A 16,942-nucleotide genomic window follows, 5' to 3' on the forward strand; every position below is an offset into this window, starting at 1 on the left:
AGCCTCTGGTCTCACCACGACGTCCCACGCACCGGCCAGAGAACCAAATGTTGATAACAATGAGATGAGAGGGGGGGGGGGGGAGTTCCTCGTGGACTTCAATGGTGGACATGGCAGAGGCGCTACCTCCTGCGGTCAACCGGGGTTTAAAGGACAGCAGGCCAGGCCAATGGAAATCGTGAAGCTCGAATTGAATGCCTTAATGGGACTTGTGATTTGGAATCGTGAGTTGACGACGATCTAGGTAAAGTTGTTACACTGCTTGGACAATCACCAACGTGACAGGATTCATGTGAGTGTCCTTTCCCCAGGGCTTACCCACGTGACTTTACCGAAAAAACCTAAGAATATACTTACCCACACACTCTTGACCGATTTTACTTCGACGTGGTGGGATAAACTAAGAGGCGACCATCCTGGGGTCAGCTGCAGATGAAGAGCAAAAGCTCACACGGAGACCCACAGACTTGCACGGGAATCCAGACTCGGCACGGAGACATCACTCTGGATACCTGGCTCCCCTCGCCGGGGTTTAGCCCACCGAGCAGAACGGTGTATGGGGAGTTTCCACTGCCACACACAACGAGCTACTACGACTTGGAACTCCACTGGCACCTCCGAGTTGTGGTGTGGCCGCCCTGAGCCAGCCTGAAACAGGTCGGGGGAGCAGGGTTGCTTTCCACTGCACGAGTCTAAACGTCCCACTGACGTTACAAATGTCGCGCCGTAGATGGGCCGCACTGCAATGGTAGACGGGGCTCATCTAGGGCGGTGCCTCGTACCGCCAGCGGAGGGGCTGCAGTGCCAGCCCAAGAGGGGAGGGGCTGCAGTGCCAGCCCAAGGGGGGAGGGGCTGCAGTGCCAGCCCAAGAGGGGAGGGGCTGCAGTGCCAGCCCAAGGGGGGAGGGGCTGCAGTGCCAGCCCAAGAGGGGAGGGGCTGCAGTGCCAGCCCAAGAGGGGAGGGGCTGCAGTGCCAGCCCAAGAGGGGAGGGGCTGCAGTGCCAGCCCAAGAGGGGAGGGGCTGCAGTGCCAGCCCAAGAGGGGAGGGGCTGCAGTGCCAGCCCAAGAGGGGAGGGGCTGCAGTGCCAGCCCAAGAGGGGAGGGGCTGCAGTGCCAGCCCAAGAGGGGAGGGGGCTGCAGTGCCAGCCCAAAAGGGGAGGGGCTGCAGTGCCAGCCCAAGAGGGGAGGGGCTACTGTGGGCTCAGGATCCACACAGCGAAGCCCCTTGGGCGCCCTCAGCTGGGGGTGGGGGCTGCGGGGGATCTGGGATCCCACGCAGCCCCACCCCTCGATGGGCAAGGGGCATAAAAGGGCACCTTCCCAGCCGATCTGGACCAGTTGAAGACCGAAGCCAAGAGCAGCTAGCTAGGACCCCGAGACCTCTAGCCCCACTGTCCTCGTTAGGGCCGGGACTCCTCTGTGCGGCTCAGTGGTGAGACCCTGGGAACCTCCCAGGCCCGACGTCCTTGTAAGGGCCGGGTCCAGTGGGTCAGTGGTCGGAACTCGCACCCTGGCGAGGGCGAGCTAGAATAGCGTCCCCCTAGGCACCCATAGCCGGAGGACCCCGAGTGTAGTCCTGTGTCAGGGTGAGTCAGCCCGGAGGCAGTACCTCCCCAGACAGTGGTACAGGATAGTAACCCTGAGTGTTCTGGGACTGTACTGCCGAGCGAGGCGTTTTAATAAAGTGTTGCCTCCAAGAACCGTCTCCGACGTCTCCTGAGTCTACAACACGACACACTGTGTGGTGAAGTCAAGATGTGCATAGATGCGGTGGCGCTGTTTGGAGTTCAACCGACTTGACGTCACACACATTGCAGATGTCATTAGCCCCATCCCTTGCTCATTTTGGACCAGGGACAGATTCGTATAAAGATTATTGTATAACCAGCTGAGAACTCAAGGGACCAGGATGAGTTCTCATTTGCAAGACAGACCTGGGGTGACCTGGATGTCTTGTAAGGCTAGCTTTTGGCTTGACCCGGTGAAATGCAAGTGGAAAAAACACCTGTGCCGTGCTTGCCCATGCTGCCGTGGCTCCGATGCGCCAGTGGAAAGGTGGTATGAGAATAGACGGCAGCTGAGTTTACAAAGCCAGTAAGGGGTTGTATATGGAGTGGCTAATTGGGTAGCACCTTCGATTAGCCGCGACTACATCCTGTGGGGTCACTTTGGAGGGCATTTGTCTCAACATTGACGATTACCAAACCAGATGAAATCCGCACGTGGTCCTGTAGAGTCGGTAGCGTGCCTTTAACAATTAACATGTTTTAACAGTCAACAATGATCACATTTCAGGGTCACAAATTCATATTTATTTTTTATATTGAGTTGAATCTGCAGTAGTTACATAAACGTATAAAATATACAATGGTGTAAACGTACAAGATTATATTCATAATATAATTTACAACCATTTCTCAATCCACTGCTGGATGAAGGCCTCTACAACTGTCGGTCGTGAGGGTTGTTTTGACGATGCTTGACCGCACTAATCAGTGCAGGCTGGCGAAGGGAGACGAGATTCAGTCGCTCGCCACTGATGTCAGCCGTGGCTGGGAAAGTGGCTGGGTAATTAGCACAGGTCGCCTTGTTCATGATGCAGTGCTGCACCAGCTCCTCGCACTGCATATTCATTGCGAAATAATGACGATTGCAAGTTTGATTCAACAGATGAATGTCAGAAGTAATTCTACTGGAAGAATTAGCATAGCGGCATCTGCAAGTAACCACATCTCAAGACAATACAGAAAGTAAGTTGGCTTATTTGTTTGGGAGAGGCAGTCGACCATAGGTGGAGAGAAAAGGGGATGGTCTTGAACCTGGACTTAAACAGGGAGTGGACAGATGGCTTGGGGAAGGGATTTCCAGACTGGGGACAGCAGAGGAGAATGAGCGACCTCCCACTGAGAAAAGGGGAGGGGTAGGAGAGCGAGAGTAGTAGGGCAAGAGGGGAGGGGTAGGAGAGTGTGTGGTGGGGAGCAGAGTGAGATGAGAGCGGAGGGGTAGGAGAGTGTTGGAGGGGAGTAGAATGAGAGGGGAGGGGTAGGATTGAGTGAAGTGTAGTAGGACAGGAGGGGTAAGCAAGTGTGTAGAGGGGAGTAGAGTGAGACGAGAGAGGGGGGGGTGTAGGCAGGCGTGAGTGCCGGGAGGATTTTGGACGCTGGGACTCCTCAGCGCCGCGAGGACACGGCCACATTCTACGAGGGGGTTCCCTGGTGCCCTCCCACACGGAGTACAACAACTCGCACACATGCTGAGAGCCGGCGAGGCTTCCTGGATAAATAAGAGACATTACATATAAAATACATTATTAATCATCAGATCCAAATGATACTAACATTTTTGTAATCGCACAATGGTCCGCTGTGGATACGCTGGGGGGCTCATTGGCACTGCCCTGCTTTCGATTTAAAGCTTTTGTGACTGCATGGTTGATATTCTTGTTTTTTTCGGTAAAGTCATGTAGAAGGGAAATAATGAAATCTTATTAGGTAAAATTTTTATTATTTTATTATTTCCCTTCTACGTGACTTTACCGAAAGAACCAAGAATACTGCCCTGGTTGCCCAAGGGGCTCGTCGTTGTGGTTCTTGTTGGGCCCATGGCTGCAGTGCCACGGTGTCGCCCTCCTTCCCGTGTTGTCCTGCCCTGGCTCCCTCCCTCCCCACCGACACCGCCTCTGCCTGCCACCCGAACGTAATTTTTTTGATCAATTATGTTATTTCAGTAAAGGGTCTAAAAAATCCGATTGCATGTAGAAAACCGATACGTTCCAATTATTGTTTACTTAACGCAGAGGCTTTCGCAGCCAATACTACCATTTATAATCGAATTTTGGGTTAAGGCCACGTAAAGACTTTGCCAGAATTCCGGTCTTCAACTCTAGCGGGAATCAATAATAATTGGCACATCGTTAAACAGCTTGTACATCATGTGACCGTTTAAATCGTTGGGTGGTCAAGAGTTTCGCAACAAATTGGACCAGATCATTCCAGTACATGGCATAACCCAAAAATATAAATTGTGAAATAATTACTGATGATGTTGATGTGTTCACAGTGATCGGCCTTCGCTCGAGTCCATCTCCCGGCCATACGTCCCCGCCGTGCCGACAAAAGGCTGCATGGCCGCTCGGCCTCTACTGGCGGAGCAGGTGCAGCACAAGTTCCTCGTCTTCGGCCAGAGACAGCCCCGTGTCCATCACCCTCCCGCCAGCATCATCATCAGTCGTCGTCGTTCGACTGTGCCCGTCGCCGCTTGCGGAGAGGGCCCGTGCCGCGGCGGTCCCCGCTCGTCGCCATTGCCGCCGTCTTTGGCTCTCCACCATCCTCGCCGCTCTCCTGCGACGAGCTGCGGTGGGGGAGGGGCGAGCAATAGGTCAGGACACGTGCAAGGAATCCGGCCAAATTTGTGTCGTAAAGGCCCTACAAGGCCCCGACACGGTCAATAAACTAAATTGTCACCTTGCGTGCAAGGGTTTAATGATGCACCAATTATTATATTATCAATTCTGCTCACTCACCGGTGGAGTTGAACAATTCTCACATCCAAAGTTAGTAGCAGTTACATTTAATTGACGTGGTTGTCCGATAGTGTCAGGTGGAGGGGAAGGGTCTTATGACAATAATTTGGCCAGATCATCATGGCGTAACCAAAAAAAACAATAATGACTCAATTCTTACTGGCTGCCAAACCCTAAGTGTTAGGTTATACAATGTGGCTTTAATGTGGAGTGTTGACGGAGCCACCGTCATCCCACAATCTTGTGATGTCTTAAATCCAACTTGCGACTGCCCGCAAACTAATCTCACTGCTCCATCTCCTCCACGTGATGGACGTCCCCTCGGACGCATTCCATACTTTGGCTATCACTCCGTTGCTAATCCTGTCCCAAGCCCACTCGCTTTGCTCAATAGCTTAGAGTGATGCCACTGTGGCCATCAAATGAATGTAATATACAATCTGTGACGTGTTGGGCAATGTCCATTCTGCATAGCACATCAACCGAGAGAGGCGAGACAGATGGAGTGGTTAATAAGAGTTGGAGTACTGCAATTGTAAACACTATGGGTGACAATATTTTAATTGTGCATATGAACATGTACCCAACACCCTTCACTGGTTACGGGGCAACGTAGCCCGAAGGCAGAGAGGACAGGCAAAACACAATCCGCCGCACGTCTGTGCTCCCCACCGTCACCGACCCGCGCCGACCAGCACGGTGAAGTCAAATAACTCCCGATACCCGAGCGCATGCGGAAGCTCTCATCCAGCAGTGGATTTGACAGAATGGCCAGGCGTGTGCACGTGCATTTGTCCAGTTGCTACGCGCGTACCTGTCGCCCTCGTCGGCGACTCCACGTTTCTCCCCCTCCTCATCGCGGTACTTGTCGGGGTCAGGCAGGGTGCTGGGGTCAAAGTCCTCTCGCTCGTCGTCGCTGTCGTCGCTGCGGCCGAGGACGGCGGTGCCCGCCTCATCCTGCAATGCACACGCGCGCAGGTAGGTAAATGTACAAAGATACCCCATATAGCCTTTGACAGACTGATAGGGCAAGTGCTGTTATGGAGCACCCATGAAGGGCGACACAGCACACAAGGGGGTGCTTGGCCGGCACCACCCCTGACCGTCTTTGTTACCCAGTGGCGATATTTACACACCACATCAGGTACTCATTTGAGACCGAGTCGACCTAGGGGTGGCCCAAAACTGGTTTCTATATCACTCTCCCAGTGTGGGTAGCTGTGGCTGGGAATCAGCTGCCCAGGTTGGTATCGGAGTGTGCTACCCACTACACATAGACTTAGGTACGTACTCGCACACCAATAGGCATGTACACACACACACAAAGACACAGATCCCCCGCATAGCCTTAACATAATGTTGGGGCAAGTGCTGTCAGCGAGCACAAGGACACACGAGCAAATGCAAGGACAGATGCACACGTCACACTCGTCACCCGCATCACACGCTGTCCCATCACACTCGTCCCATCACGCCCACCACACTCTCCACGCTCACTACCCTCCACGAGCGCCGGGCCCCACCTAGGGAGGGGTGCAGAGCGCAGCGGAACGCACACCGCTCCGCCAACCCCTCAGGCGGGGAGTGGAGAGAAAGGAGAGGGGAGGGGAATAGAGGAGAGAAGAAAGGAGGGGAGTGTAGTGGAGAAAAGAGTGGGGACGAGAAAAGGGGAGGGAAGAGGGGGAGGGGAGGGCGTAGAGGGGAGATGAGAGGGGAGAGAAGAAAGGAAGAGTGAAGGGGAGGAGAGTGGCGTGAGGCATGTGTGGATCTGTCTCGCCCCCAGGTGGGGTAGGGGATGGGAGCGAGTGGAGGGGAGAGGGCAAGTGAACAGGGGAAGAGGGGAGTGGAGCAGTGGAGGAGAGTGAGTTAGAGAGACAGAAGCGTGAGTCCAGGATGCATCACACGGGGAGGAGAGCTCATCGCCGAGTTCCAGGCGAGGGTCACTCGGAGCGACGCGCTGCGTCCACGGGCGCCGGGAGGGACGGTGCGGTGACCCCCACGCACACCACGTGGTGGATTCTCTCTGCTACATCGTAGGATGGCGAGAGACGCTCACGGCTTAGGGAGGCCGACAACCAGCAGTGGATTGGTCATGAGTGACGACCGATGATGAAGATGGTCACGATGCCACCTCATCACCCCCATTTCTTCAGCATGAATTAGTTTTTTGACCGACTGTTAAAGTTGCGTGAGGGCAAAAAGCATCACCAACTATGTAAACTATTTTTTAACCAATCAGGTCTCCAATTTGTGGCTGCTGGCATCATCACATGACTTGCAGTAAGCAGTGCACCACTTATAATTTGCACAAGTCGATCTCGGGTTTGCATCGAGTTGGGTGAGCCAGCATCCGTTACCACAGCGCATTTTTATGATAACGGTTGCTGAGCAAAGGCCCAAAGCGGCCAGCGACAAACAGCAATAAAGAGTTGTTACATTTCCTGAGTAGAGCAAGGTTATTATGAGGAGAGAGAGTGTTGTGACCTGCATTGCGGTGAGCGAGTGGGTAAGTGTGCTGTGACCCGAGTGTGTTGAGCGAGTTTGTGAGTTGGTGAGTGTGGTGTTGTGACTTAGTGTGGTGAGTGAGTGGGTGAATGAATGGGTGAGCGAGTGGGTAATTGTGTTTCTGTGATGGGAGTGTGGTGAGTGTGGTGTTGTGACTTAGTGTGGTGAGTGAGTGGGTGAATGAATGGGTGAGCGAGTGGGTAATTGTGTTTCTGTGATGGGAGTGTGGTGAGTGTGGTGTTGTGACTTGGTGTGGTGAGTGAGTGGGTGAATGAGTGGGTGAGCGAGTGGGTAATTGTGTTTCTGTGATCGGAGTGTGGTGAGTGAGTGGGTGAGCGTGTTACTGTGATCTGCAGCGCAGTGGTTGAACAGTGTGGTGGTGGATGAAATGAAATGATCGATCAGTCCTCAACACGACTGGCGGAATCAACAAGCGAAGTTCACGGGAAAAGCAACCACGGTAGTAGCAGTCGCAAAAGAAGAGTGACAAGGCGGTGACCGAGCCCTGGTGAGCGAGCGCAGCGAATCGGTGAGCGTTGGATTGTCAATACATGCCGGGCGTGTGAGAGCATTGTTCGGGTTTTAGGGGCAATGCCGTAAAACATTATGTTTGTTAAACATTATTTATGTTTTAATTAAACTTGCCAACACATGAACAGGGCAGGGTCCCCCACCACATAACTCACAACGCTGCCCCCCACAATGTCGCCCTGATCTACGTAATTGGCTTGTATCCAATTAACCCCTTCCACACCCAATTATTTATCACAATTATATATTTTTTATTTTATATTTGACACTGTGGTCAACGGCAAAGGCACAGCCCTGCAATTGCTCGCTCACGCCACTGCTGGCAGAAGGGCCTCGACCAGAGGGAGCCTCTAGAGATCCCGTCATCTTCCACGCTGGCCAAACATCTTGGAAGAGGTGGCGGGGTCCCCACACTTTACAACAACAAAAAACGCCATTCACAACTAGGTGGCGATGACATCACCACAGCACTTGTGCCAGGCCAAGTACACTTTAAGGCTACGTGAAGTGTCGAACGCTCGCTGGCAGGAGGTCACGGGACAGACCCAGGTGCGATGGGTTTATTGACAGAGATGAGTGGCTGATGCACCAGCTGTGCCCCCTACTGTGCCAACTTGCTGTGTTTTTTCCACGTGGCGCTTTGCTCATTGTTGTGAGCATCACTCCTCTGCCCTCCGTTGCTGGAGAGCGACTGCCTCCAACCGCCTGTAGCGTCCTTTACGAGCCTCTACAGAGGAAGATCTTGACACTGCTGGTACCAATCATTGGCAAGTCCAATCAGCTCTACATCCTCTTGTACCATATCACTCCATCTCTCCTCTAGCCTGTGCTGTGCCCATTTAGCCCCCTATATCTGACCGAACAAAAGCTGTTTAGGGCATGCGGTGGCTGGGCATGTGGGCTAAATAATCCAGCCAATGCAGCCTTGTCTGCCAGATTAGCACACTGCTCAGGTATGGAAAACTCTCCACTCTCTCCACAACTGCCCCATCGCCAATAGGGAGTTGAAGGGGTGGAGTGTTTGATGGCATAAAATACCCAGGCAGGTGCTAAGTTTTGGTGGAGCTGGTGGTAAGGCCCCACCTCGAAGTGGCATGCCCCAGGTTCAGCAGCAGCAACTCCTCTGAATTAGCGGCAATCACCAAATTATCACCATACATATGTAATGGCAGGGTGACACCTGCTCCTGGGTAGATAGTGGTTTGCCTGTGTTTGGACTTCCGTGACGGGAGATCAAACGGGCGACTGTGGAGCAGATAGAAGTTATGATGGCTGCAGTTTTTACAAATGTGCATGGCTTACGGGAACTAATTACGTGCCACATCAGCAACCATGAACTGTGATCTAATCACTGCGGGATGAAGGGCATCCCCAAACCGCCGCGCTCTCTCAAGGCCCTGCAAGACAACAATCCATCTCCTACCGCAGCTCATTTCATCGCCGCATCTCTGCCGTGGAAGGGCTCTCCGGCACGTCCCCTCCTTTGTGTGTCACTCGGTCGTTGGTCTCGACCACCACAGCCACCATCCCTTGCAGCGACATCATCTTTCTGGTATTTGCCACACACCTGTGAGGCCTGCTCCTCTTCCTCCACTCCTTCCCTTACTGGGCCAAAATATCCACCTCATCTTGGCCTCTCGGTCTCCACCCTGGAGGGCTTCCTCTCAGCGTGCCTGAGATGGACACCACTAGCCCCTACCCCACTAACCCTAACCCATTAATCCCTAACTCACTAATTCCAAACCCCGACTGATGCATGCAATTAAGTGCACGATTGACAAATTGCTGCGTTGTTAGATGCAGCCCCGTAGCATCGGTGCGTAGAATTAAGCGACGGGCGTCGCAGCCTTTGGTAATGCACACGTGGTGTGGGAGGGGGATGAGAGGCGGGTGAGAGGCGGAGTGCTCCGCTACCCATGCTGTTCACCGTTAAACCTGCGCTCCAAGTTCAAATTTGCCGGTGTGCCGTCTGTGCCCCCCATCCCCCCCGCCAAGTTTGTACCATGGATACCCTTTGCTGGCGAGACGTTCCATCTCGAGGGATTTCACCAGGTCGAATATTTCATGTAAAAGTATAAAAGTATGATCACACGTGCCCCCCTCCACACCTGGCCCTCCCCCCTCACGTGAAGCCGACTCGCGCAACAAGCCTGGGCGCATGCCTGCGGCGCTCGCACGTCCCGCGAGTTTTACGCACGACGGCTAAATTACCGAAAATTACGGCTCGCGACAGGGCCTGAGTGGGGTCGTGTGGGGTCGTGTGGGGTCGTGTGGGGTCGTGGTAATGCGGGGGGGGGGGGGTGTTTGGCACGTCTTGTGACCCGTGTTTTTGTCCTTTCCCCAAATTTCATTGATTTGACTGCGTTATCACCGTCGCGAAACACCAAGGGTCCGTCAGGGCCCTCGCGAGCGGTTGAGCGAGCGGTGCATGGCCCCCCGCGCGCCAGCGTATGGGCGGGTGGCGCACGGCGTCATCGGAGAAGTGACCTCTGTCAATCACACACTGGGGGCGCTGTGCCACCACCGCCACCACTTGCCACCTGGCTAGAGACGCGTTCGTGACACGCCAGTCACAATGTTAACTTGTGGCTCTTAGAGCAGGAATTTAGCCAAGTTAAATGTGACTTTTTGCGTGCAGTCATTGGTTACCTGGTTATGGACATCAATTCGCTACACACTTGTGAACCTGGTTTATAATCACAAGTCCGTCAATATAGGTCTGTGGATCTCTACGCAGAGTGTTTTCTTGTGTCCATGGATGTCTAGGTGAGGCTGTGGATGTCCGTTTGAGTGGACGTGTCTCTGTGTCAGTTAATGGCGACACATTAAAACCCGGTATAATCGCTGTGGTTAGGTGACTGAAACTGGATTCGAACCCTGGCTCTCAGCGTTGCCGGCTCAGCGTTGAAGAGCTTTGCAGAGCCAACCCGGTCACCTCCAGATTCAAGTGGAACTCCCTGCTGTTGGAAATCAGGCTCCCGTAAAGGAGTCAATATTTTTTCAACATTTCTCAGCTTCGTTCCTCTCTGGATCTCATTCTGCCACACGGCTCCATTATTATCTCTCCCATCCACACACGTGGCGCCTTGAGAAGCCGTGAAAGGCGCCTGTTAAGCGCAAATCCTTCCTACTACTACGTCTGAAACACACCTTGCATCAATGGTGCATCTATCGAGTGTGCAGGCGGTGTAACTGCGCCAGGGCCCCGCTCCCTCCCACCTCTCCATGGTAGCCTGCATGATGCGCTTGTGCTCACCTTGTTGCGTCCACGCTTGCTCAGCGCCCTGCGCTCCTCCTTGGCTCTCAGTCGTTGTTCCTGCAACAACAACAACAAAGCACGGCGCCCAGTTAGACCACTGAGCGTCGCCGGTTTACCGACTCCGATTAAAGTAATACTGGAAAATATATTTCAGTGCATTTGATATTCGCGCCGTTCGTACAGCGCGAGGCTATCGCGAAGGGGTTGCCGCATCATCGCCCAATACCTTATTGGCTTACACCGAGATTTCACGAACCACGGAACTCGTGGGCCCACTCAAAGTTCCGGCACCTGCAGCAGCACCCGCACCACCACCGGAACCACCACCCCCCGTTCCACTGTTTGCGCCAACTCGGGCAGGGGGCTTTAATTTTCTGACCCGATTTTGGTCTTGACGACACAAATTTGATAAAATCATTACGTGGCCCAACCCAAAATTTAATGACTTATCGTAACATAGGTTTATGAAATCCAGTGTCGTGGTTAACCATTGTCGGTCAATTATTTCTGTATACCTTGGCTACCGCTGATAATCCAAACAAACCACTCGGTAAGCCCTCTAAGCCGTGCTTGTTGGCTTGTGCGCCATGCCCCACCGCTCCACCAGTGTCACCTCAAATCACAACGATGGTGGCACCACCAAGCTCTCAGCTTAAACAAGCTAGCGCCTTGAATGGCCACGAACCGCGATCTACCCACGGCTGGGCGAAGGCCTCCCCCACGCCGTCGCCATCTCTCGCGATGCAACAAACCGTCCAAGCTCACTCACTTTTCTTAACGGCGAATACGATGTCTCTAATCTGCACACACGTTCTGTCGTTCGTACAGCCCCCCCCCCCCAGCCACCTTTTAACGCGATTCCAACAAACCATCTACGTAGCAGACGGAAACGCAGGAAAGTCGTCGTCTACTTCCCTGCTGCCATGTCCACGCTGCTCTCCACCGTCACTGACCGGCACTGACCAGCGGGCGTCTTCCTTCCAATTTAAGCTTTTACATTTTGTTTGTGAACGCCCGTCATGGCAAACCTCCGCTCGGCACATTGCCATGCCGCTTTGCCATGTGCACAGCTATTGTATTTATTGCAAGCAGCTGATTATTCTTACACGCACGCACATGCATGCGTGGCACGACTGTAAAACCGATTGGTGGGCCGCGCTGGCGCAAGCAACAGCGCCAGCCCCCCCGGCTCGACTGGTCGTCCTCCAGCCTCTCTCTTGTGAACCGCGCCTGGCGCGGCGGAGGGAGACGAACCGGGCGCCCGATTTAGCAGCGGCGTGCCCACGATTTGGCACCGCCACGTGGCGAGCACGGTGGAAACGCCCGAACCTGCCATGCCGTGAGGGGCGAGAGGCAAGCCAGCCGCCGTGGCAGCCTGCCACGGCTGCTACCTCTCAGCCACCCACCAGTCAGCGCCACCGCCCATAACAGATTGTGGCCACTACACACGGTCTGCCGCGGCCACTCCCTTGCAGCTTGCCACGGTCCTTGCCTACAGCAGGTAGTGGTCACCAGACACTACTTGCCACAGCCAAGGCCAAATACTTCCCAAGGCGAGTACCAAATAATACTTGCCATGGCTATGGTCCACAAGAGGCCACGGTTACTTGCTAATGCCCGCCACGGCCACGAATACTCTCTTCTTGCCAGAGCCACAACAGATAAAATCCACGGACCACCACCAACCCAGAAGCCCCATCTTAGTGCCCTAAAATTTGAGTGCTGAAGCATTTTGGTGGAGCCATGGCGCAGCAGGTTGTGCGTTGACCTATGAACCCGCTGATCTGGATTTGATTCCCTGTCACTGCTGGCATAGGTGGCGAGGGTGATACCTAAACCGGTTCTGGGCACTAAGCCGCATTGACCAGGATGGTGAAGTATGGTTAAACAACCAGTACCGAGTCAAACCCCTTTGGGAAATCGGGGGGAAAAAGTTACTTGACTGATATTGAACAAAAAAAAGCATGGCGAGTTTTATTTGCCGATCGATCGGATCTCACGCGACGGCATCCCCGGCTCTTCCCTGAAAAAATGATCCAATAAAAGAGATTTAATGAAAGTAAATTATGCGGCGACGCGCCTGAGCTGTAAAATCTCTGCCGTGGGCTGGCGGATGGAGCGGATTGAAACGAGACTTTTTGCAAGGGGTGGGGAGCACAGTCTGCTGCGGCTGCGATGCCCGGGGCCTGGCACGCCAGTGCACGTGGTGACAGTGCCGTGCTAATGCACACACGCACTAACATACACACACACATACACGCACCAACACTAACACGCGCACACGCTAACACACTCCGGTGCTTGACGTGCTAACAGACACAAAGACAAAAATCCCCGGTATAGCCTAAAGACTGTAGGGGCAAGTGCTGTTAGCGAGCACCTATGAAGGCCGGCACGGCACGCGAGGGGGTGGGTGGCCAGCACCACGCCCGACCACATTTGTCTCCCCAGTGGCGATAATTACACACTGCACCAGGTACTCATTGAAGGCTGAGTCGACCTAGGGGACACCCAGGACCGGTTCAGATAATCGTCACCGGTGTTGGCCGTGAGTGGGAATGGAAACTCGGGTCGTCGGGTTCATAGCGCAGCGTAGCGCTAACCACTACACTACCGCTCCCCACCTAACTCACACGCTAATACACACACACATACACGTGCTAACACTAACATGCACACACGCTAACACACACACAAACAGGTGCATGGCGCAGTGATAGCGCTGTTCCAACACACATACGCTCGCACAAATACACACGCTCACTCGCACACCCACTCAGCCATACATACGAATATAACAAACACACAGGCACCTTTATCTGACACCGAAGGCAAAGATCCCCCATATAGCCTTAACAGACTGTCAGGACAAGTGCCGTTAGAGAGTAGCACCTATGAAGGCACACGAGGGGGTGGCCAGCACCAAGCCCAACCGTCTTCGTCTCCCTAGTGGCGATGTTTACACATCGCACCAGGTACTCATTTGGGGCCGAGTCGACCTAGGGGAGGCCATCACCGGTGGTGGCCATGAACAGCAATCTAACTCAGGTTGCCATGTTCGTAGCGGTAGCGCGCTAACCACTGCGCCACCGCTCGGCCTTTATCGGACACCACACACACGCTTACACACATTCTCTCATACACGTAGACCCCAACAAACACTCGCACACAAAGTATGTGTAAATTGGCAGGCGGTGATGGCTATCCACGTGGCCTGTAATCGTGCACTGTGGAGGCGAGGGGAGGGTTAGTGGATCACAAAAATGTTGACAAAACCCCCACCCCGCGCGACTGCTGCGGCCTCCCCGCTCATCTGCGACTCCCTCCTCACGTCTCCGAGTCGTCTCTCTTTGAGAGCGAGCAAACACTGCGGCGTGGCGGCGCATCACAAGTCGATATTATTATTGTTCATTCACCATGGGACACGGTGAATGTATGTAAGCACGTATGTAGCACATGCACCCGCACGCTTACATACATTAGAGGCGTGACCATGGGTGGGTGGGGGGGATGACACCACCCCTAGCCCAGATCACCATATTCTACACCAGCACCACCACCTGCTGCACCAGCAGCAGTAGCAGGCAGCACACTCACCCTGTGCTTCTTCTTGACCTTCTCCCGGTAGAGCTCCTTGTCCACCTTGTCCTCCCGGTGCAGCCGCTTCCGCGCTTGCTGCACGTCGATGCCTCCCGGCCCCCCGTCGTCGTCGTCGTCCTCATCGTCGTCAAGCGCAGCCATGCTCTGCATCGGTGGCCAGGCCTGCACCTTCTGCACGTGTGTGCACGCACGCGACACACACACACTCATCGTCAGAATGGCCACCGTACGCTTTAGTCCGGGGAGGCTCGTGTAACAACAAAAACACCACCACCACTATCAGCACCAAAGACAAAGATCCCCCCCCGTGTAGCCTTTACAGACTGTAGGGGGCAAGGGGCTGTTTGCGAGTAGCACCTATTGAGGCGGGCACGGTACACGAGGGGGTGGGCGGCCAGCACCACGATCACCACCACAATCACCACCACCACCACGCGCAGCACCACCATGATCACCACCACCACAATCATCACCACCACAATGAGCAGCAGCACCACAATGATCACCACCACCACAATCACCAAAACCAGCAGCACCAACATGATCACCACCACAATCACCACCACAACCACAGTCACCACCACCACCACAAGTGGCACCACGAGCTGCAGGAGCTCCCACGTGCTGTCGTTTTGCGAATCTTTAAATGGATCCCTATATCGCACTGCACCGGCGATGGCGCTGGGCACGCACCTCGCCCTCGTCGGTGAACAGGACGCGAGTGTTCACTTTGAGCTTCTTTTTGAGCACGCGCTTGGCCTCGCGCACGCGGCTGTTACGGCCGCTGCCGCCGCCGGCCCTCCGCTCCTTCTTCTGCGATGTCACCTGGAGGCGAGGGGGGGGGAGGGGTCGCAGGGATCAGTAAATCCAATCAAGCAACGGTCTTTCTGTGACAATATTGGCCTCGTTGAAGTAGGCATCGGGGGCAGATTACAGCAGAATGCGGAAGGGTACAAGGGCACACAGCAACAGGAATGAATACGGGGAATGGAAATAGGGAAAACACAGCAACGGGGGACGTGGGCGAGGTCGGGCTCGAGATGCCATCGCAGCCAAAGCCGTCGATGCGACGACCGCACGACGTCACCAACGTCGTTCCTGCTGGCGGTTGGACCCCGCAGCGGCTGCGTCTTGGGCGATGGCGCAGCGACTTGAGGTCTGCCATCCTCGCAAAAACCCCCTCCACGTGCCCTCACACCAACTAGCACAGAGAACCATAGATCTGCCCGATCAGTATCAGGCCTGAGGGTCTTCTCTTCCCCTTGGTCGCCGGGACTATTGGAGACCACTCGAATGGGGTCAACGCTGGCCGCTAGCTCACGCGTATTGTGTGTGCGAGACGCGAGATGCTGAATTTCACGTGGCCTCAAAGTGCCCGTGCCCCTAGCACAGGTGCCGTGGTGATGTCACCTGTTGATGCTGAACTGGACACTCCCGTGCGGCAGGGTATATACATGATGCTTTTAAGCATACGGCTGTGTAGCCTTTAACAGATTGTTGGGGCAAGTGCTGTTAGCGAGCACCTATGAAGGCCGGCACAGCACACGAGGGGGTGGGTTACCGAGACCACGCCCATCCGCCTTTGTCTCCTTAGTGGCGATGGGTACACACTGCAACAACAGGTACTCATTTGAGGCTCAGTCGACCTAGGGGAGGCCCAGGACCAGTTCAGATAATCCTCACCGGTGTTGACCATGAGTGGGGATCGATCTCGGGTTACCAGGTTTGCACCCACACACACTCACAAGCATTGCCACACACACACACACACACCCGTGCATTCACACGCAGGAACACACACACACAAGACAAACATCTCCAGTTTCCCCACAGACAGTTGGGCTAAGTGCACTACGGCGCCCGAGGGGGTGGTGGAGTTGTGGCCAGCACCCCGCCCAGCTGCCTTTGTCTCCCCAGTAATGAAATGTATCTGTACCGGGTACTAATTTCCGACAGAGGTGACACAGGGAAGACCCGGGTCAAGTTCTGATTCCACTTGCCACTCACTCAATGTTCGCTAAGCCTGGGTATCAAACCCAGGTCATCGGTTCATAGCCCATTACGCAAACCACTGAAGCCACCGCTGACTACCCATACAAAGACCCCCCCCCCCCCCCCCCCCCCCCATATAGCCTGCAGAGACTGTTGGAACTCAGTGCTGTTAGCGAGCACCTAATAAAGCCGGAACGGCGCACCTTGGGGCTGGTGTCGTCAGCACCATGTCCAGATGCCTTTGTCTCCCCAGCACTGATGTCAGCACACTGCACCAGGTACTCATGTAAGGCTGCATCGACCGAGGGGAGGCCCGGGGCCGGTTCAGATATTCGTCACCGAACCCGGGACGCCGGGTTCGTAGCGCAGTGTGCTAACCACTGCGCCACCGCTCCCCCACAAAGCTACCTAATACACATACGTACTAACACACGTAATACGTCGAGTGAAATCAACATTCAGATCGAGCCTTCAATCAGAAAAACACTCCAAGGCACCGAAGAGTTAACCTTGACACGTGCATCATACATCACA

General features: G+C 54.4%; 1 protein-coding gene across 2 annotated transcripts in view; it reads right to left on the reverse strand.

Moving 5' to 3' along the window:
• Nucleotides 1–2,294: 2,294 nt before the first annotated feature.
• DDX10 (DEAD-box helicase 10) overlaps nt 2,295–16,942 on the reverse strand; it is a 37,263-nt gene continuing 22,615 nt past the window's right edge. For both annotated transcript variants that reach the window (XM_061574619.1, XM_061574618.1), the window contains exons 16-20: nt 15,110–15,241; nt 14,414–14,587; nt 10,814–10,873; nt 5,336–5,478; nt 2,295–4,349 (exon numbers count right to left, since the gene is read on the reverse strand). In XM_061574619.1, the coding sequence (XP_061430603.1) occupies nt 4,223–4,349; nt 5,336–5,478; nt 10,814–10,873; nt 14,414–14,587; nt 15,110–15,241 (636 nt within the window). In that variant the 3' untranslated portion in view covers nt 2,295–4,222. The remainder of the gene's footprint in view (nt 4,350–5,335; nt 5,479–10,813; nt 10,874–14,413; nt 14,588–15,109; nt 15,242–16,942) is intronic.

The sequence above is a fragment of the Lethenteron reissneri genome, chromosome 56, assembly GCF_015708825.2.
Source record: "Lethenteron reissneri isolate LAM-NWPU_2019-01 chromosome 56, ASM1570882v1, whole genome shotgun sequence".
NCBI lineage: Eukaryota > Metazoa > Chordata > Hyperoartia > Petromyzontiformes > Petromyzontidae > Lethenteron > Lethenteron reissneri.